Source organism: Ictidomys tridecemlineatus, chromosome 9, assembly GCF_052094955.1.
Source record: "Ictidomys tridecemlineatus isolate mIctTri1 chromosome 9, mIctTri1.hap1, whole genome shotgun sequence".
Lineage (NCBI taxonomy): Eukaryota > Metazoa > Chordata > Mammalia > Rodentia > Sciuridae > Ictidomys > Ictidomys tridecemlineatus.
The window spans coordinates 97,716,994-97,740,782 of record NC_135485.1 but is presented as its reverse complement, the minus strand read 5'-3'; the positions used below and the strand labels follow the sequence as shown (position 1 = coordinate 97,740,782).

The 23,789-nt window shown below is 33.3% G+C and overlaps 1 protein-coding gene across 2 annotated transcripts in view; it reads left to right on the top strand.

The window, feature by feature from the left end:
- Gstcd (glutathione S-transferase C-terminal domain containing) overlaps positions 1–23,789 on the top strand; it is a 159,456-nt gene that overhangs the window by 24,856 nt on the left and 110,811 nt on the right. For both annotated transcript variants that reach the window (XM_078021848.1, XM_078021849.1), the window contains one exon: positions 2,819–2,912. In XM_078021848.1, coding sequence (XP_077877974.1) covers positions 2,819–2,912 — 94 coding nt within the window. The remainder of the gene's footprint in view (positions 1–2,818; positions 2,913–23,789) is intronic.

Below are 23,789 nucleotides of genomic sequence, written 5' to 3'. Positions count from 1 at the left end.
TTTGCATTTAAGCACTAAATTAAAAATTTACTAAAATTGAAGATTTTTAATATTATGTATCTTTAGATCCAAATCAGTCCCATTTATATAAATTTTAAAATGTATTTCTTAAAACGTTTCTTTAATATTTGGGACATGGAACAATGTAGTATCATATCTGGTCAAGTGTGTTGTTTTAACCAGATGTTTTTCTATTGCAAGGTTTTGGCCTTGGTCTTTTTAATTTTGAGATGGTACTTTGAAATTAAAGAAATATAAAGATAAATTTCTCAATTTATTTATCAAGTTTTTATCTAAATTTATGATTTTGGAATTGTTTAAATTTTCTTTTTACTTTATTTTTTGGTTTTATTAATGCTTTTGTTATACATATAAAAGGAACACATATGATATATATTTCTCTCTTTAGGGCATTATTTTACTAATTATAAAGTTTTTACCAATAGGGTTTTTCCCCCTATCTTTTGATATGAAACGATATGAAATGCTCTGAAAAAGTGTTTTGTCTTTAATAGACTATTTGAATATTTTTTAAAATATAATTTTTCTGATATAATTTATTTGTTCTGAGTTTCGCTGGAAAAATTCTCATTATATTTTCCTAGTTTTCTTTTCAGCAAGTATTTTGAGTTCTCTAGGGAAAAGAAAGTTTACTGATTTAGAAATGAAGAAGAAAACTTTATAGTAGTGACACCAGGTCTGTTGTTCTTCAGCCAAACTCTATAGCCTACTGATAAAACAATGAATTGTGATTAAATAGCTGGTTTTATTTATTTGTTTATTTTGTAGTACTGGGAATTAAATCTAGGAATGTTCTACCACTGAGCAATATCCAGCCCCTTTTATTTTTTATTTTGAGACAGGGTCTCACTAAATTGCACAGGCTTGCATGAAATTTGTAATCCTCTGCCTCAGCCTCCTGAGTAACTGAATTGCAGGTGTGTACCACCTGGCTATATACCATATCTGGGTAGGTATATAGTTGATTTTAAAAATTATTGAGGCATATCCAGAATTTGATGTGCTTGATCAGATGGGTTAAACTGCTGAGGGATCTTTGGTTCATCTCTTGAGTGTGTGGGTATAAGGCTGTTGGGGAGGATGATAAAAAGGTTCTAAAACTAGATAGGGTTAATGGCTATACAACTGTGAATCTTAGTATTGAATTGTATGTTTTGAAAGAGTAAATTTTATGGGATATAAGTAGTTTCTCAACATACTTGTATGATAGAAATGAGGAATAACAAGTTCAGTGTAACTAACATTAAGGATTTAGAAGAAAGTTGTCAGAGATGTGTTTTTATTTCTATAAGCAAATGAGCACTCTAGATGTCTAGACTTACAGTGATATCTCTAGTTTTAACAAAGGATCTTTATACTGTTTCCTTTGAGACTCAAACAGCCAATTTCATAATGGACATTAATCTCATTAATTAACTGATATAAAGGGGTTACTGTTGAATTCTAAGAACTTAATTTTCTTTTCCTTCCTTCATTTTTGTTGTTAAATTTTGAGACAGGGTCTCATTATGCTGCCCAGCTTGGCCTCAGTTCATGGGTTCAGTCTATCTTTCTGCCTCAGCCTTCCAAGTGCTGCATCTATAGGCATTCACTACCATGTCTGCCTTAAATCTTTCTTTTAGTAGGGTTTTTCTAGAGATAAAAATACCTTGAACAATGGTGGGATGTGAACCTAGAATATGATTGGCAGGGTCTGCAAATCCATGTGTATGTCATGCCAGTATCTCTAGATCAAATAATAAATGTACAACTTCCAACATAGAAAGGAACCTGAAAAAAAAATTACTGTTTTTAAAAGTGGTCCTCCTTAAAAATGTTGGGATCCAGTTCGTTAAACCAGAGGAATCCTTTTCTAGAGGCATTATTGTCCCTTATAAAAGACAGATATGGTGGATATTTTTTGGTACTTTAAAATGGAGCTTATATGTTGGACAGTTTTCAGTAGATGAATGGATCGGGAAACTTTGGTATATATACAATGGAAAATTACTCAGCATTAAAAGAGAATAAAATCATGTCATTTGCAGGTAAATGGATGAAGTTAGAGAATATAATGCTAAAACTAAAGGCCCAATGTTTTCTTTGATATGAGGATGCTGATTTATAATTGAATTGGTGGGGGAGCATTGAAGGAATGGAGGAACTTTATATAGGGCAAAAGTGCGGGAGGGAAAGGAATGGGAAAGCGGGTAGGAATGATGGTGGAATGAGTAAGACATTATTACCCTAAGTACATGTATAAGACATGAATGGTTTGAAAATACTTTGTGTACCATCAAAGTCTTGAAAAATTGTGCTCTGTATGTCTAATATGAAATGAATTGCATTCTGCCGTCATGTATAACAAATCAGAATAAATTTAAAAAATAGACCTTTTGATGGACATAATGCAAAGCTAGTTTTTTTATATTTTCTGTGTGGATTTTTTTTCTTGTAGATTGTTTTTTGATAAAGTTTTATCCTCAAATAACTTTTCTCCATGATATTCGATGGATTTATGATAGCTTATTAATTATGTGTGTTTCTCAGGTATTAAAATATTTTTATCTTTACATATATATTTATAATGATGACACATTATTTGAAATATCATTACTTTTTATTATCTCAACATAAAATGATAGGAAAGTAACTATGATATCAAAAAGCCCCAACATGTAGTTTTTTACATAACTAAATATTTGGTGAAAGATCCAATGATTATTGCTAGTAGTGTTCCAGTATAGAAAATAGAAATCTGGTCTTTAAAAACATAACATGATTCATTAATTTGGAAAGAGCCTATTTCCTTTTCTAGGAAAACGGCATTGAAGTGATGTTTTCTCCCCACCCTTGCCCTACTTGGACCCTTGACTGGAATGGTCTTCCTGCAGCAGTGAGTCCAAAGGAAGGTGAGTTTTTTTTGGGTTGTTGTTGTTTTTCCTTTTAAGTTTTTCTCATAATCTGGATGCTCTCTTCAGATCCATCTTCCAGTTTTCTACTTCTCACTTTGTCTGTATCTAATATTCTGGTTATACTGTTGTTTTAATATTATTTTTATTATAAAAATTTTATATATACATCATTCAGATTTTATAGTTTCCACATTTGTTTCATTTAGTCCTTTTTTTTCTTTGCTGGCATATTTTAAAACAAATCCTAGGTAATATGTAATATTTTAGTACATTTGTTAATAATACAATGACATCTCAAATAATCAGAATGCCATTATTGCACTTAATAATAATTAATAAAAATTCATTGATCATCTAATAGTCCATAATCCATTTTACCCAGCTGCTCAAAATATTATTTGAAAAATGTTTTCTTATTGATAGATATTTAGATAAATAATTATATTATTATTTGAAATTATATTTGGTTTGTTTGTGATACTGGAGACTTAACCCAAAAATTTAAAATTTACATTCCCACTTTAACACTGAACTACATTCTCAGCCCTTTTTAACTTGAGACAAGTCTCATTAAGTTTCTACCTAGGCTGACTTCCAACTTGCAGTCCTCCTGTCTCAGCTTCCCAAGTAGCTGAAATTATATTTTATGCCACTGTCTCCAGCTGATTTGTTTTTGATAACCTTTTCTTGTTTATTTTTTAATTTCCCATTTTTTATGATTTTATATTGTATATTTATTCTTTCTAATAATTGATCTTCATAGTGGTTTAATTCTATTTGGATTTTTTTGTTTTTGTTGTTGACTTTATTCCTGGTGTCTTATTCAGTTTTGGGTTATCTCAATTGTAAGATTTTATACGATTTGAGTTAAGGGTAAATTCCCACAAAAAGTGTTTGTATTTATTTGTTATATCAGGCTTCTCAAAGTATTAGAACTTTAAGATCATTTAGTATTAGTTTTTCAGCTTCAAATTCTTTAAACTACTCTATCTGGAGCTGAGATTTAAATAGATAAATTTTCTTTTATCATTTTCCTTTGTTGTTGTACCGCACTTTTAATGCACAATTTTCAGAGGGAATAGAGCTTTTCAAGGTTTTTGCTTTTGTGTTGTGATATTAGTTATAACACTTTACCAAGCAAAGGATAAAGGACTAGCTTCTTCTTTGTCTCTGCTATTAAAATTTACATTCCCAATTATTAGAAAATATTCTCAGGGCAGCTGCAATATCAGTTCAAGATTATCATACCAGTTTTCAGCCTCTCACCAAATTATAAACCCTCTCACCATTTTTAAAGACTGTATGGTTTTCCTTTAATCTTAGAAACCAAGTTAAACATATAAAAGATACTTGTTGAATTTCATATACCATTTAAAGTGCTTTTTTTTTAAAGGGTAAAATTGAGACTAGTTCAAAGAACTATTTCTTTGGTTATTCACCTTTTTATAAGTTTTATATTTAACTACATATAACTTTTGATTTTAAAATGTTCTTTGAAGTAGTTTGCCTTCTCTTTTCACATTCTTCTCGTCTGTGATATTACCTAATACTTTCCATCTTATAAATAAATTCTATTTTTTGATCAAATAAATAATTAGAATTCTTAAAGAATAGAAGAAGTTTATGTTGGGGAATTAAGTTCTGTGCTTCAAGGATATTTTATAAAAATGAAAGAGATATTCTTTTGTCTTTTAGTAATTATGTACAAACATATCGCCAATGAATTTGTTAGTATTTTAATTATAAATGATTTTTAACATTCAAAAACTTAGATATTTTTATGATAACTTGCAATTGGATTTTGTTTATATACTGTTTGGTTATGGTATAAATTTTGATAAACTTACAGTTTACTAAATAAAAAAATTCAGGCTTTCAGACTAGGGGTATAACTAAATGATAGAGCATGTAGTTACAATCCATGAGGACTTGGGTTCAGTCCCTAGCACCAAAAAAAATAAGTGAAATAAAAAGCAGACTTTCATCAATGTTTATATTTATTAAGAAATGAAAAATTTTCTAAATGTTACATTTTTTCTTTATGCCTAACTAACCATAGAATCAAAGTATTTTCTATTATTAATAAGAGCAATCATATGTCAACTGCCATTTCAAGAATATCTAACATTAAGCATTCATGCCAGTCATTTTTCTGGTTTGTTTGTAAGAGTTCATTGAATATATTATTGTATTCCTTTAATTGGATCATCCTGTTTTCATAAATATTATGACAAGGAATAAACTGAAATGCAGAGCTACATGCTTATGCACATTTCATTTAATGTTTCCTAAAAAGCTGTAGACTTCGTTAAACTCTAGCAGTGTTGTAGCATTTTAGATTTGCTGTTTTCAGATCTGGCAATATCAAACATTGCATGATGGTAGGATCTTTGTGAAATAAAATTATTATATTAGGTCATGGAGGATCACTATGAATGTTACAAGAACACATTACTTATGTTCTTATACTAACTTTTAGGACAGATTTTATTGTAATAAAATTTTGTTGATACTTGGTTCATGTGGATGTCTCAAAGACCTTCCTTCTACTAAATCTATTGAACTACATGAAAAATTTGTTGCATATTATTCCCTTTAATAATCATTCCCTTTACTGACAAAGGCTGTGTAATCTAATTTTGAATCTATTCAATCTGCTCCCTGCTTCTCTCCTCACATCTTACATACCCTCCCTTAACTGTTCAGTTTCTTTTATACAATTTATTTGTAATATTTCCATATCCTCACTTTTATTTTTCTAGCAGCCTTGAGTATTGTCTTTTCGGCTTTTCTTGCTGGCTGAAAGTAGAAGCATCTTTTAAGGGTCAATTCAAATGCTGCTTCCTTCATTAAGCCTTCTATCATGGTATCAACTTGCCTGAATTTGAAAACTAGCTCTGCAGCCACTTAGCTAGATATTAACTTTTCTATGCTTCAGTTGCCTCATTTATAGAATGGAATAATAATAGTAATATGTCTTATAGGATTATTGATATTTTCCATGAATTAAGCACTAAGTACCGTGACTAGTAAATTATAAATGTTAAATTTGGCTAATATAGTGATATGAATTAATAACTCCCTCTCAACATTCCTTTAGTGCTTTCTTATACTTCATTTTGGTACTTAAATTATGCTTCTTTTATGTTATACTTATTTACATGGATGTTTTCCTTCTCCAGTAGAATTACTTTGATTATAAAATTCATATGGATAGGTACTCATTAATTTTTATTAAATAGAATGAATTAAATCTACAAATACCTTTTTTTAACTTGCCAAATTTCTTCATAAACTAAGCAACTCTTTGAATTCTTTTGTCTCATGTAAATTTAAATGACTAAAATAATGGAACTTATTCAGTTTGAAGAAAACCGAACTTTAGAATTTAATATGCATTACTTTTTTATGGTCTGTTTGAAAGTAAGTTATAGACATCATTCACCTTTATCCCTAAATACCTAACTCTTCCTAAGAACATTTTCTTACATAGTCATAGTTACAATTGTAAAAATATAAGAACTGTATATTTAAATATGATATTGAAAGCATATTACTGTATAATTTAGAGTCTAGTAGATTGTGGCATATTTAATTTTATGTTTCTTTAGTCTACATTCATATGAGACAGTTTCTAGCCTTTGTCTTTTATAATATGGACTTTTTTTTTTAATAGTTCAGGCCTTTTGTAGACTGTCTCTTGATTTGGAATTATATGATGTTTCTCCATGATTAAATTCAAGTTACGCTTAAGCAGGAATACTACAGAAGTAATGTTGTGTCCTCCCATGCATCCTATCAGGAAGCACATTATGTCAGTTTGTTCCCACTAATATAATGTTGGTTAAGATAATGTCTACCAGGTATCTCTTCTATAATTTCACTATTTTGTTTTTTTGAATTAATAAGCAATTTGGGGGGTAGATACTTTGAGACTATGTATGATCTTGTTTTTTTCACACTTTCATTCACTAGTTTACATTCACTTGATGCCTCTTGCCTATGACAGTTGCAAAATGGTGATTTTTAAAAACTGTGTCATCCTTCTATATTTATTAGTTGCCACAGTACATACGAAAAATTCTCCCTTCTTATTTTTCTATATTTTTTATCAGTATCAACTCATGAATTTTTATTTTATTGAATGAGTTATAATCAAACCCTATCATTATTTTAATGCTCAAGTTGTCCTAGGATTTGAGTCCTTTTGAGCTGGTTCCTACTCTTTTGGAAATGCCCCATTCATTCTATGGCCACTTCCTTAATTTATGGCATAACAAAATGTTGCATGATCATCTTATTTTCCTGCCCCAATTCTAGAATCAGTGGTTTCTCCAAGGAACTGTGCTTCCTGTTAGTAGAAAATAGCATTTAAAAACAGATTTGGAACCAGGTATGATAATGCGTATATTTGGGAAGCTGAGACAGGAGAATCACAAGTTGAAGGCCAGCCTGGATAACTTAGTGAGACCCTGACTTAAAATAAAAAGGAGTGGGTATTTAGCCCATGGTAGAGTATCCCTGCGTTCAATTTCCAGCACTACCTAAGTCATCTCAGCATAAATAAATATGTAGATGTAGAATTAATTATTAAATAGGTCAATTTTATAATGTATAGACACACAATTATACAATCATACATCAATATCTACTGATATATCTATGTCTATTTTGTATGCTGACACTTCTAATTCCGATCAAACTCCACAAGACTCTTCCTAATTTTTTCAAATTCAGTATCTGTACTTGTCTTTTTGAATAGCAAAAATCATGTCTCCCAACATTGTTATTGTATTTGCTCATTTGTTCAGTTCCAGGATGTATGGACAGTAGCCTCAGAATTGCTATAAGCACGTCTGTGTGAAAAGTATAACTTTTAAATCAAATTCCATATATTTTACAGTTATATTCATCTTAGAATTAGGGCTATATCATCAAAATTCTCATGCAGATAATGGTGATCAAGATGAATTCTAAAAAATGTAAGGAATGAAGAGTGGGTATTAATCATGCCCTACGACAAAAAGAGATTTGGATATAATCTCAAATATTATAATCTCAAATATTATATCATTGAAGTAGCAGTCTCCTACTTCAATGAGAACATTCAGGTCATTACATACTCTCCATTACAGTTTGGTATCAAAACCTATGTGATTTCCTCCTTTGTATGAGAAACTAGAATAAGTACTGTTTGAGTCTGAGGATCACTTTTCTCAAGTTCTTTACTAACCCCCTGTTTCTCCAAGTATGAAAGAGGGAATAGATACAATCTTTTTCCTTAAAACCTACAATAGAGATATACTTACCTCATACATTATTTGCCTGTGTGGCTCTCTCTGTTCTCTGGTAGTTCTTTTTTTTTTTTTTTTTAAACCAGGGATTGAACTCAGGGGCACTTAACCACTGAGTCACATCCTCAGCCCTATTTTATATTTTATTTAGAGACAGGATCTCACTGAGTTGCTTAGTGCCTTGCTTTTGCTAAGACTGGCTTTGTATTTGCGATCCCTCTGCCTCAGCTTCCCAAGCTGCTGGGATTATAGTCATGTACCACCATGCCCAGCTTTCCAGTAGTTCTTAGGTAGGTAATTCCTATACTAAAATTTTTTGCTTGGCTCAGAATAACCACAATAATGGTATAAGAAGATAAGAGAGCCAGAAGTGTGACCTTACAGAAGATAAAGATGAGAAGGTAGTTGCTCAGGTTTTATTCAAGTTATAATCTTCCTTCCTCCCTGTCCACCCTCCTTCCCTCCTTTCCTTCTTTCCTTCCTTTTCTTTTTTTGGTACTGGAGATTGAATCCAGAGACACTCTACAATTGAGCTACCTCCCCTGCTTTTTTAATTTAATTTAATTTTTTTTTATTTTGAGATAAGCTGAGGGCTTCACTTAGTTGATGAGGCTGGACTGGAATTTGCAATCTTCCTGGCTCAGTCTCCAGGTTGCAGGGATTGTGGGTGTGTGCCACTATGCTGGCGAGTTTTAACCTCTTTTAATCTTTCTTTGAATGCTTTAGTGACTTAGAAATATGGCCCAATTAGGTATATATGAGGTCTTGGTTTTGCTTTTAAGCTACATGAGAGTATCCCAGAGTGATATGGGAATAATGCATAAAACATTAAATATTACTACTCATTCATCCTCATCCTTTGCTACTTAGTTTGGATTATATACTTCTCAGTTTAGATAAATGAAAAAATATATATAATGCCAAATTTTATCTAAAAGAGGTAAGGTTTCTCTTTTTTAGAAGGCATTAAACCAAGCAAATGTCATTGCTTTGTATAATTACATGCAAATTCTTAGAAGGATCATAACTGGTATATTCTTTTTATATAGATCATTTATTGTTTTAAGGAAATATATAATGTGGCTATGTAACTGATGTGATTCTGCAATCTGTATTTGGGGTAAAAATGGGAGTTTATAACCCACTTGAATCTAATGTATGAAATATGATATGTCAAGAGCTTTGTAATGTTTTGCACAACCAATAAAAAAGGAAATATATAATTTTTCTTCCTAGCAGTGTATTATCCTCTTTTAGAAGCAAAACATTTCTTTTTATCAACTTTTATATACAGTAATTATAGATGACTAATGTTTTACATCTGAAAGCTTATCCTGATTAGGATCATTTATGTAAATATTCATTTTTCTTCACTTCTTAAACAATATTTGTGGTTAAAAATAATGAACTGATTTTTTCCCAGATTAGCCAGGATTTATTTTTCATTAGACCCTAATTATGTTTTACATAGAGAATCCAAGAACTAATTCACAAATGATTATTTTTGGCATTAAGCAGTGGTTAATGGCATTAAGCATTGTATTAATGAACCATCTGTAATTGACAATTCAGTAACTGTTGAATATCATCAGTAATTGTGTGTGGTTTAACCTAGTACCTCTGGGGAAATTTTTAAAAAGGCAGGATATCCAGATTGTCCAAATTTTTAAAAATTGACAATGAATATGTTTGAATAAATTGTTTTTTATCCATGTCCAGGGCTATCATTTTGTTATCTGCCATCTTATTAGTGATTCTCAAAGACAAGTATGAGCTCCACTTTTTACTGTTATCATTTCTTCCCTTTCCTTTTTACCTACAGCAGTTAATACACAATAATGTGTTATCTGCAAGGCTTTGATATTTCCATTTCATTTGCAACTTCACTCCTCAGTCACTTTTGACACAATTATAATTTTTATCTGTAGTTAAACTTTCATTATCTACCCCCAATTTTATTTTTAGTATAATTATTAAGATTTTTATTGAATTAATGGGTTTCACTGCACCATTTACATACATACGTATATAGTATCTTTATCATGTCTACCTTCTGCCTTCTCTTGCCTCCCCTACTTCTCCACTCCCTCCCTTCCCTCCCTAAATATTTTTTTTTGTTTTTAATCTTTCTTTTTAGTTTCCACATATTGGGGGGGACATGTTTTACATGTCTGGATCTGGCTTATCTGCTTAACATGATGATCTCCAGTTCTATCCATTTTTCTAAAGATGACACTTTTATTTATGTCATATTTATGTTAGATTTCATTCTTAGTTATGGCTAACTAATGCCTCATTATGTATATATACCATATTTTATTTATCTGTTCATCTACTGAGCATCTAGGCTGATTTCATACATTAGCTATTGTGAATATTACCCCAGTAAACATGAATAAATGCAGGTATCTCTTGTGTGTATGTATGTATGTATGTGTGTGTGTGTGTGTGTGTGTGTGTGTATATATATGCAAAAGATATTTATATCCTTCAGATATATTCCCAAGAGAAATAGCTACATCATATTGCATTTCCATTTTTAGTTTCTTGAGGAACCTGCATGAAGTTTTTCCGTAGTATCTAGAATAATTTGCATGCCCCTCAGTAGTATAAGGAGTTTTTCCTCCACATTATGACCAGCATTTGTTTTAGTTTGTTTTCTGGATAGTAGCCATACTGATGGGGGTGAGAAAGATTATCAAATGTAGTTTTGATTTGCATTTCCCTGATAGCTAAAGGTATTGAACATTTTTTTTTCATATATTTGTTGGCCACTTATGTTTTTTCTTTTAGGAAGTGTCCAGATCGTTTGCCCATTTTTTTTAAAAAATTGTACTCTCTTTTGTTGTTAAGCTTTTTGAGCTTTCTATATATTCTGGATGTTAATCTTCTATCAGATGAATAGCTGGCAGGTTTTCTCCCACATTATAGGTTGTGTCTACAGTCCACTAATTTTTTTTTTCTGAAAGGAAGCTTTTAATTTGATATAATCCCATGTGTCCACTCTTGCTTTTGTTTCTCAAAATTAGACTCCTATTATGGATATTGTTGTCTGTGCCAGTATCTTGGAATGTTACTCCTATATTTTTTTCAAGAAGTTTCAAATATTACATAGGGTCTTTCATCCATTTTTTTGTTGGATTTTGTACAGAGTGAGAGATAGGAGTCTAGTTTCAATCCTCTTCATGTGGATACCAGTTTTCACAGCATCATTTGTTGAAGAATTTGTCTTTTTGCCAATGTATATTTTGGGGCAGCTTTGTCAAGAATCAGTTTATTGTGGGTACATGGGTTTATTTCTGGATCCTCTATTCTGGTTTACATGTTTATTTTTATACCAATACCATGTTGATTTTAATATATGCATCCACATTATTTTTAAAATCAGATATTATAATGCCTCCAGCGTGTTCAGGATTGCTTTGGATATTTTAAGCTTTCATATGAATTTTTTTCCTAGTTCTGTGAAGAATGTCATTGATATTTTGATGGGGATTATAGTTAACCTGTAGATCACTTTGGGTACTGTGGCCATTTTACCAACATCAAATCATGAACATGGATATCTTTTCACCTTCTAGTGGCTTCTAGAATTTCTTTCTTCAGTGTTTTTTAATTTTCAATATAGAGGTTTTTCATCTCTTTGGTTAGTTTTATTCATAGATTTTAAAAAAGTTATTGTGAATAGATTGCTTTTGTTGATTTATTTCTCAATAAGTTAATTGTTGCTTATTATGGTTTAGATATGAGGTATCCCTCAAAAAGTTCATGTGTTAGACAATGCAGGAATGTTTCAAAGTTAAATGAGTGGATTATGAGAACTGGAACCAAATCAGTGGATTAACTCATTTGATGGATTAGTAATTTAAACCGACTAACTGGGTGGTAACTATGAGCAGGTGGGCATGGCTGGAGGAAGTAGGTCACTTGGGGGGTATGGCTTTAGGGATTGTGTTTTGTCCCTGACTTGTTGCTTTCAGTCTCTCTGCTCCTAGCTGCTGTGAGCTGAGCAGCTTTCCTGACCATGACCTTTTGCCATGATGTTCTTCCTTATCTCAGGCCAGGTCAATGGAGTTGTTCAACTCTGGACTGAACCTTGAAACTGTGAGCCCAAAAGTAAACTTTTTTGTCTAATTTGTTTTTGTTAGGTATTTTGGTCACACTGCCAAAAAGTTGACTTAACACATTAGTTTATAGAAAAGCTAATGATTTTTGTATGTTGATTTTGCCTACTTTGCTGAATTTATCAGTTTTAAGATTCTTTCAATGGAGTCTTTAAGGTTTTTCTAAATGAAGAATCATATAATCATAATTTAATTTTCTACTTTCCTCTTTGTATCCCTTTTCTTTGTCTTGCCTAATTGCTTTGGCTAGAATTTCTAGTACTATGTTGAATAAGAATGATTCTTTAGTCAGCATTCTATAAAGGGAGAGAACCAACAGAATATATGAATATATATATATACATTATATAAATATATATATATATACACATTATATATATATACACATATATATATACACACACACATACATATACACACGCATTCTACATGTATAATTATTTGTATATATCATATATAATTAGGGTGGCTTATATGATCAGAAACTGAATAGTCTCATGATGACTTCTGCTCACTGGAGAGCCAGAGGAAGCAGTAGTGACTCAGTCCAAAAATCTGGAGCCTCAAAACAAGAGGGACCAATGATGCAGCCCCAGTCTAAGACTGAAGTCCTATAAATTTCCTGGAAAATAGCTAGTGATAATTCACATTGTAATGGTGAAGAAGCTAGAGTTCAACATCCATGGGTGATGGTGGTAGCAGTAGATGCACTTGCTAGGGAAGAATTGCGCTTACATCCACTGTGGCTTCTTCTTTCTTCTCTTTTTGTTCAGTCTGAGCCCCCAACCTGTTGGACAGTGCCATCAGCATCCAGAGTGAGTCTAATTTTGTTTTCTTCCCATGCCAGTGTCTTTGGAAACACCCTTCTAGATATAATCAAAAGTCTCTTAATCCTAGGTGTCTCTTGATGTAATCAAATTGATAATCCAGATTAACCCACACAAGTCCATCATTTGTCAACTTGATACCCAATCATATCTCTTTAAATTTTACTTAATCTCCAAGTAAACACAATAATAAGGTTATAATTCTATTTGATATGGTATAACTGCTGCATACAACCAAAAAATGCAATAATTGCTTCCCCAGAAAAGAAAGCAAAGTTTATGAGTGAATCTTACTCTGACACTTCACAATTTAAATAGTATAATAAAGACAAGACTTAAGTACTAACATTAAAACAATCAATGATGCTATATAATAAAGGAATAAGAGAAGAAAGGAAACAAATCCACTTAATATATGTGTATATATGCACAAACATATTTTTAACAAAATATGAAAGAAATATGATAATTATAGTCTTGATTTCTGTTACCAGTTACATAACTGTAGCAGGTATTTATAATTATCTTCTACTGCTACCAATTCTGTATTCCCTCTTCTTTTAACAGGTCATGGTTCTTTGCTGGAAAAATGACCCACACTTTATTTCTGAAAGGTCTGGGTCATTTGTCATCCTTCCTGGACTGGGCTATTGTCCCTTCCTGTTGACCTAAATAACACGATGTGGTAATACTAATAGATGTGGTAATACTAATAGCCCTAAGGGATTTCCTGCACTACAAGCATATTCTTCCTTACAACCATTGTTGAGTAACAGTCCAGTTTCCCCTTGATAAATCTGGATCAGTCACCGTACTCTACACTATAACTCCTTTCTTTGCCTCCTCAGAGATATGAGGAGCCCAAAGTGGACACAGGGGATAGTCTTAACTTCCAGCTCAGTGGAATCATTGTTGTGTCTCCTGGTAGAAGCACCCCCTGCCCTCTGGAATCAAGATGTTCAGGCTAGCAGAGCATAAGGTCATGGGGACAGGAAGGAAAACTTGCTTTTGAAGGTCATTAGGAGTAATGGTGAATGGTACCATTCTCATTTCTACCCCTTGATTCCTGGAACTGTGAATTCTAGATATGGAAGAAACAGTGTCATATATTAGATACTGATTTAGAGCATATACTGTAAGATGTTTACACTTAGCTGGTGCTATAACTGCATCTTCAAAGAGCTGTTCCATTATTCTGACAAACCAGCTGCTTTAGGACTGGTGGCAATCTGGTAGTACCAGTGTATCCTATGAGCATCAGCCCATTGTCATATTTCTTAGGCTGTGAAGTAAGTTCTTTGTTTGAAAGCAGTACTTTGTGGAATACTGTGATTATGAATATAGCATTCTGTAAGTGTACAATGGTAGTTTGGGCAAAATTATTATGTACAGAGAAGGCAAACCCACACCCAGAATAAGTGCCTATTCCAGTAAGGACAAAGTGCTGCCCTTTCCATGATGGGAGTGGCCTAATATAATCAACTGGGGAATGATGCCATATCAGTGGTCAATGTCAGTCTCTGCTGCTAGGACAGTGGACACTCTGCAGTAGCTATAGCCAAATCAGCCTTGGTGAATGGAAGGAAGCCCATGTTGCTAAGCCCATTCATAACGTCCACCCCTGCCACTATGGCCACTTTTTAAAATTTTTTATTTAATTTTAATTTAATTTATTTTTTTTAGTTGTAGTTGGACACAATACCTTTATTTGTTTATTTTTATGTGGTGCTGAGGATCAAAAGCCAGGGTCTCGCCCATGCAAGGCGAGCGCTCAACTGCTGAGCTACAATCCCAGCCCTTGGGTGCTTTTTTCATGAGTTCATTGGGCAATAACAGGGGTGACTGAGGAAAGAGCTCGAGTTCCATCCAAGGTCATCTTATCCACTTCATTATTAAAGTCCTTTTCTGCCAAGGTCACCTTTCAGTGAACCTTTATATGGGACACAAATATCTTCATATCCTTCACCCACTTGGAGAGGTCTATCTTTAAAACTCTTCCCCAAATGTCTTTGTCACCAATTTTCCAATCATGTTCTTTCCAAGTCCCTGACCATCAAGCCAAACCATTGGCTACATCCCAGAAACCACTATGTAGTTGCACATTAGGCCATTTTTTTCTTCCAAGCAATATGTACAACCAGGTGCACAGCCTGAAGGGACTATAGAGCTACAGATTTGTATGGTATCTGCATATCATGCAGAACCATCTGTAAGCCAGGTTATAGTCCTCTCTTCCTCTGCCAACTGATCATTGGGTATATATACCCCATGAAGCCATAGATTCATGCTGAGGAACAGAGGCATTGTGGCAGGAGTAAGAACAATAGGCATTTGGGTTACTTCTTCATGTAGTTTTCTTGTACCTTTGGTACCCATTCAAGCTCAGTCATATATTTGCACTTCCATTTGGTGATGGATTGCTACTGTTTATATACATCTTTGTGACTTGGTTAGTGGAATAACACTCAGTTCATGATGGGCAGCTCAAGTTGTGTGATAACTTAATAACTCATAGTGAAATATTTAGTTTCTACTAAGGTCCAGAGACATGAGCTATTTCTCAAAGGAAGAGTAGTTTTCTTCAGATGACTCCAGAGTCTTACTCCAAAATTCCAACAGCTTCCCCTGATTCTCCTTCAGGGGCCTACCAAAGACTCCACATAGCATCACTATCTGCCACTAACACTTCAATTATCATTGGGTTTGCTGGATTATATGACACAGTGCCAGAACTGCCAAAGCCTTCTCCTCTTCTGGGACCCACTCAGAATTAGCAGCTTGTGAGCTAGTTTGCTGTCCCACATACTAATGCCTGTGGAAACACTTTCGTAGACACGGTTTCTCAATCCTGGGCACCCTTAAATCTAATCAAGTAGACAATCTAGATTATTATCATGAATAGTGAGAGTGGCCTATATTTTATTTTTTTGTTCCATATCTTAGAAGAAGTGTTTTCAGTTGTTCCGCATTCAATATGATATTGGCTTTGGGTTTGTCATCTGTAATGCCTACTATTTTGAAATATGATCCCTCTATACCTGATTTATTATGGACTTTTATCATGAAGGATGTTTAATATTTCAAAAATTTCTTCTGCAACTAATAACTCAATTGTGTCATTTTTATCCTTAATTCTAATGTGTGATGTATTACGTTTCAATTTGTGTATAATGAAACTTCCTTCAATCTCTGGAATGAAACTAACTTGATGATGATATATCATTGGGTGTGTGTGTGTGTGTGTCTGTGTGTGTGTGTGTCTGTGTATGTGTGTGGTGTAGGGATCAAACTCAGGTCCCCACACAGCTAGGCTAGCACTCTACCTACTGAACCACATCCCTAGCTCTATGATCTTTTTTGAGGGGGGAGGTACCAGGGATTAAATTCAGGGGCACTCTACCACTGAGCCACATCCTCAGCCCTATTTTGTATTTTTATTCAGAGACAAGGTCTCACTGAGTTGCTTACCACCTTGCTTTTGCTGAGGCTGGCTTTGTACTCTTGATCCTCCTGCCTCAGCCTCCAGAGTCACTAGGATTATAGGTGCCTGAGTCCAGTAATTCATTTAATCTGCTGTTTAATTTGCTTTATAAGTATTTTGTTGAGAATATCTATAATGTTTTTGTTCATCAGAAATATTGGTCTACAGTTTTCTTTTGTTGTTGTGTCCTTACCAGGTTTTGGAAACAGGGTAATATTTGTTTCTGGGTCTTTTTTTTTTTCCTTTTCATTTTTCAAAATTTTTAAATTTGTTCTAATTACTTATATATAACAATGAAGTGCATTTTGACACATTGTACACAAATTGAGCACAACTTCTCATTCTTGTGGCTGTACATGGTGAAGAGTCACACCAGTAGTGTAATCATACAAATATATAGGGTAATAACATCTCATTCTACTGTCCTTCCCATCCCCATGATCCCACCCCTCCCCTCACTCTTCTCTGTGCAATCCAAAGTTCCTTCATTCTTCTCTCCACCCTCAACCACCATCACTATAGATCAGCATCCACAGATAAAACATTTGGCTTTGGGCTTTTGGGGATTGGCTTATTTCACTTAGCATGATATTATTTGGTTCCATTTATTTACCTGCAAATGCCATAATTTCATTCTTCTTTAATGCTGAGTAATATTCCATTGTGTATATGTACCATATTTTCTTTATCCATTCATCTGTTGAAGGGCCTCTAGCTTGGTTCCATAGTTTAGCTATTATGAATTGATCTGCTATAAACATTAATATGGCTGTGTCAATATAGTATGCTGACTTTAAATCCTTTGGGTAAAAAAAAAAACAAAGGAGTGGGATAACTGTGTCAAATGGTGGTTCCATTCCAAATTTCCTGAGGAATCTCCATACTGCTTTCCAGAGTGGTTGCACCAATTTTCAGTCCCACCAGCAATGCATAAGTGTATGCCAACATTTATTGTTGCTTGTATTCTTGATAATTGTCATTCTGATTGGAGTGAGATGAAATCTTAAGAGTAGTTTTGATTTGCATTTCTCTAATTGCTAGAGGTGATGAACATGTTTGTTGATCAGTTGTATTTCTTCTTCTGTGAAGTATCTGTTCAGTTCCTTAACCAATATATTGATTGGTTATTTATGGGTTTTTTTGTGTTGAGTTCTTTATATATCCTGGAAATTAGTACTCTATCTGAGGTTGTGTGATAAAGATTTTTTCCCCATTCTGTAGGCTCTTTCTTCACATAATTGATTGTTTCCTTTGCTTAGAAGAAGCTTTATAGTTTGATTGTTGATTTTACTTCTTGTGCTTTAGGAATCTTAAAAGAAGTCAGGTCCTAAGCAAACATGAAGAAACATGCTGGGGCTTTTTGATATCATAGTTACTTTCCTATCATTTTTATGTTGAGATAATAAAAAGTAATGATATTTTAAATAATGTGTCATCAGTTATAAATTATTTCTAAATCATTCTCTTGATCAGTATTATTGAATTGCTTTGTCTTTTCTGAGTTTGGATTAAAGTTTCTTTTGTCAATATAAGCATAGCCACTTCTCCGTGGTTTCGTTTTCCATTTGCTTGGAATATCATTTTCTATCCTTTTGCTGGCAGCATATTATTGAGTCTTGCTTTTTCAATCTAATCAGCCACACTACATCTTTTAATTGAAGAATTAAGACTACTTATGTGGATTTCTTAAGTTTCTCTTATCTTGGAAGGTTTTTATTTCTTCTATGATTCTGAAAGATAACCTTGCTGGGTATTATAATCATGATTGTGAGGTTTTTTGTTTTTGTTTTTGTTTTTTTAGGATTTGAAATACATTATTTCATGCCCTGCTGGCATTAAAAATTTCTTCTGAGAAATTTGCTGTCATTTTAATACATTACCTTTATATGTGATTTTACGTATCTCTCTTGTAGCTCTTAATATTCTTTTTGTTTTGTTTTTCTTTTGACTCTCTTGTGGAGAGTTTCATTTCTGGTCATGTCTATTTCAAGTTATAAATTTCTCCTATACCTGAATATCCATGTCTTGCCCAAGATGTGGGAAATTTTCTGCTATTATTTCACCAAATAGGTTTTCTATACTCCCAATATGTTGATATTCTCTTTCTATTATGCCAATTATTTGGGTATTCAGGAGTCCCAGATATCTCATATGTTCTCTTCAAACCCAGGGCCTCATGTATGCTAGCAAGTATGTTACTACTGAACTACATCACCACTCTTAAATTGAGTTTCTTTAATTTGACTTTTTATTTCAAAATCTCTTTTTATTGAAGTGCTCATATATATCCTGCATTGTGTTCCTCAATCTATTCAGCTGTTTATTTGTATTCTCTTGGATTTCATGGAGCCTTTTTTAAAAAAGAAAAATCATCCTTTTGAATTCTTTGTTGGACATTTCACCTACTTCAGTATCCATGGCATCTATGATTAGAAAGTTATGAACTTTGGGAAATGTAATATTGCCTTGTTTGTTCATATTTCTTGTGATTGTTTGTTGAGATTTTTTTCATCTGTTAGGATGGGTATCTATTTGTGTGACATCCTTTATATGTGAGCCTTTTCTTATTGTATGTCTAGTTTATCTTTTAGTGTTGAGTTTAATTACAATTAGACTTCATATTGTAGTTTCCTTGTGGCTTCTCCCTCTGGGATTTATGGATTTTGAAAGTGCATACTGTATCAGAACCTGAAGGACCTATTTTCTCAATAGGTCTAATAACAGTAGAACTTCCCCCTGGAAGTTCAGACAGCTATAAAAATAAATAGCAGAGTATATGGTGTGTAATCTTTGAGGAAGTCCTCTCAGATGTTGGAGCTCTCTTTGGGCTCTGGTGATATTGATTTTGTTACTTGAAAACAATTCTGCTGTTGGCTGTTCTGATTCTAGCGATGGGCCAAGAACTTTTACCCTCTGTTGAGGCACTACAACAGCTCCCGTTTTTTCATGAAAGAAGTATGGGCCAGGGTCACAGTGGCATTCACCTTATCTTGCCAGCAATGTACAATCTGATAAGGTATGAGAGCTACCAATATTGAGATCCCTTGTAGGTGTGGTATTCACAACCATTTTGTTGTTTCTTTTTGATGTTGGTGTTTAGGAGGGGGAATCAGACATGTGTATTTGGGGAAGGATTATCAGCTGGGGTTTTATCACATCATTCTTTAAGTTTAAATACTAACCAAGGTTCAAATGGGACTAAATAATGGCTGGAAAAAAATGTGCAGTTCTTCCCAGTTGGGCTTGGAGTATAGCTCACCCACAGAAACCCATCCAATTTGTTCAACATGCTGGGCTCAATCCCTAATACTGCAAAGAAAGCTAAGAGAAAAGGGATGAGAGAAAAGATGAGAGAAAAGCAGAAATAAACTAAAAGGCAAATAAAAATAACTGCAACATAACCAACAATCACAACGATAGGAGGAAAATCATATAGAATAAAATAAAAAGTAAAAAACATTATTAAAGTTAATCAGAGGGGGAAATGTAGGGTTTCAATTGAAGAAAGGAACAAAGAAAGTACATTTAAAAAGAGAAGAAAATAATATATATTAAAAAGAGCATGAGAGAGAGAGAGAGAGAGAGAGAGAGAGAGAGAGAGATACAAACAAGCATGAAAGAGCAACAAAAACAGAAATGTTAATTAAAAAATGAAGTTCCCCTCTACCAAGGTGCTCAAATAAGTGGACATGAGAATAAACTTTCAGTTTTGCTACATGTCTTTATAAGCTCTATACCCCTTGAACAGAGCAAAGTCAATATAGGTTATTCATCCCTCATCCTTCTTTCCTTTGTGGAGCATGTGGTGACTAGCAAAAGTGATTTGTGACTGGAATTGTTTGGAATCCCTCTGAGCTGCTTTATACATTGGAAAGAGGTAGAACCAAATGCAGAGCTCCCTAGAAACAAATTCCCTCTGGAGCTATTTGCATTATATATATATATATATATCAAGAGTAGGGTAGGTGCTGACACCACAGCTTTTCAAGGAGCTAGTAGAGAATATAGAACTTCCAAGAGCTACACACTCAGAAGGCAGGAGTAACACCAGCTCTGTGCATGTGCCCATATGCCCTGAAGGGCAAAAATAGGATATGGAGCCTCATCTGTGCTGGGTGGGAGTGGCAGATCTCATGTGATCAACTATCCACAGTTCTGATATTCCCAGTACTGGCTCCCACATACCATTGCACCTATCTGTTCACTCCCTGACTCTTAATAGTTGGCCTAGCAAACTGTCAATTATAAAGAGAATTACCTTCTGTTCCCCCACAATCTGAATCCCAAAGCAATAAAGTCAGATAGTAGGGCCCTTCTCAAGATGGTTCCCAGTTACACCATCATGAAAATAGCTGTGAAGTGCAGAAAACTTCTTCAGAGTCAGTTCTCCAGGAAGTTCTTAGAATTATTGTTTATTTAGTTTGTATTTCTTTAGGGTGCTGAATCCTATACCAGTTGTGTTCATTGGGACTCTCCTTCTTTCTCTTCTATTCCTGCCAAAGGAGCACTTGACCCTGCTACTCCTGCTGTGCTTCTGTGCATTCTGTTTTAAGGAGTTCTGTTTCACTCTGTTCCAATATTTAATTTTTCTGAGCCCAACTCTGCTTGTACATTGTTGAACTTTTATTTTTGACCATTTATGCTAGCATTTTCCCACACTCTCCCCCATCAGGAGCAGCTGCATTCCAGTTTTTTTAATTCTATCTTGTGGAGGTACAGGTGAGTTATGGATACCTGTAATCTGACATCTTTGGGAAGTCTCCACTGATTCTTAAAGTTAGCAGAAAAAATATAAAATAAAATTGTGAAAAATGATCTAACTAGTAAAAATTGGCCTCAATACAAAGTCAATGCTCTTGCCCTCACCCTCTTTGTCATATGCCTCTATAAAGCAACAGGACCACCCCTAGTAGAAGGGATTTGGATGTGAGAGAATTTGTCGAGGTTTTGAAGTCAAGGTTTTTAAAGAGAGGTGGATTCTGAAGTGTAGAAAGAAAGAGCTAAAGTGAGCCTTGCCCCCCTTGCTGATTCTTAACCATATTCTTAGTATGATTACCTCCTGGATACACTGAATGTGTAGGAGCATTGCTTCTTATCAGAAGGTCAGGTGTACTAAAAGTTCACCATAGCAAAGAATGATCTTACCCACAAGTTTCAATAGTACATCAGAATCCAAAACATAAAAGCTTGTTTTGTGGGCGTTAGGTTGTAATTTTTTGCCCTTAATCATTGTTTTTTGAACTAGGACTTCCATCTGTATCATTTGAAAGTCTTGTTAAAATAGATTTCTAGGCTTTATCCCAAAGTTTCTTGTACAGGTTTGGAGTGGAACTCTAGAATTGCATTTCTAAGAAGTATGCAGGTGCTGCTACTTCTGTTGCTTTGTGGACCACACCATTTGAAGTATTACCCTAGGCTGTTTTGATTTCAGTCTTTGCCTCAAACCTAACACACACTATCAAAGCTGTCCATATTTTTCTTTATTTTTCTTTCTATGTTTCTGTCATGGAGTTAGTCAGATGTAAGAGCTTATTTATGCATACCTCTGAATGATTTGCTAACTGAAACCTTTTACTTTAGGTCATTTTTACTAGCAATTTAAATGGAAGTAGAAGCATCCTGATAATGAAAGTAAAATTAATAGTTTCTTTCAAGAAAAAATTCTTTTTCTGGAATCCCAGTTTTAGACTCTTATTTTTTCTATTTAACCACACTAGATAAGATTTAAAGTTAGCATAAATATGTTCTTGCTTCTAAAAACTCCTTCTAGTGAGATGGTGTAAAAAATATATTCTTCACAGTTTTTTGTTGTTGTTGTTTATAGTCAATAAGAGTATAAGTCAATTTACAGTTTAAGACTATTAAGTTTTGAACTTTGTGGCATTTATAATACCAAAAGCATACCAAGAGAATGAGATCAAAGGATTATTGGTTTTTTCCCCCTACTTTTCTGGGAAAGAGTTCCCTAACATAAATTTTTTTGATTTCTGTAAAAGTTATGCTTAGTTGTGAAATTGAAAACTCAACAATATTTAACTCAGAATTCTATAAATTTAAAAGTTTTTTCTCTTTTGTCAAAAATAGTATTCTTAAAAAGCATTTGATGCTTTATCAAGGTAGTATTTATGGTGTTTTAATTGTCTTGTAATCTAAAGTTAAATGCCTCTAAAATAGTAAATATAAATGTGGGCAGAATTTAGACTCAAATGGTTTAAAATATAATAAGATTACAAAGAACAAGGTTGTTATTTGCCTAGTAGTACTCTTTTAACTCACTGTCAAAACAATAATACATTGCTGGTAGGAATGGGAAATGATACAATCACTCTAGAAAATAGTTTGGCAATTTCTTACAAACTTAAGTATTCAATTACCATAAGACTCAGTAACTATACCCTTGGACATTTATTCCAGAGAAATGAAAACTTATATTCACACAAAAATCTGCAAATAAATATTTATAGCAACTTGATTCTGGCCTCCAAACTAGAAATAACCCAAATGTCCTTCAGTGGGTGAATAATTAAACAAATTTTGTCACATTCATGCAACAACACTACTCCACAATACAAAGGAATGGACTATTATTACTTGCAACAAATTAAATTGATATCAGTGGCATTATGCTTAATGAAAAAAGCTAGTCTCAAAGTATAATCATATAGTATACTATTGTATACCCATTCTCAAAATGATAAAGTTAGAAAGATAGAAAATAGATTAATGGTTGACAGGGAACAAGGATGGGCTGCTTCTTGTGATGATAAAGTAGTTATATGGATCTATACATGGGAGCAAATTGCATAAATGATGCCTTTATGCATAAATTAATGCATAGAAAAACTGTAGTTGGTAGTATTATATTAACAATGAGTTCCTAAATTTTGATATAATACTACAACTATTTCTGGTATCAATATTTGGAAAGCAGGGTGAAGAGTCCCTGGTTCTTCATAAACTATTTTTTCAACTTCAGGTAACTCTATAGTTATTTCAAAATAAAAAGTTATTAACAGAATTTAAACAAAAATGTTATAAAAAAGTCAGGAAGACAAAGAGTAGTGAAATATTTCTTAGCTATTTTTTTATCTTTATCAGAAGATGGAGATGGGTTATAAATCAAATGATATTTTGATCCAAGGCAAAAG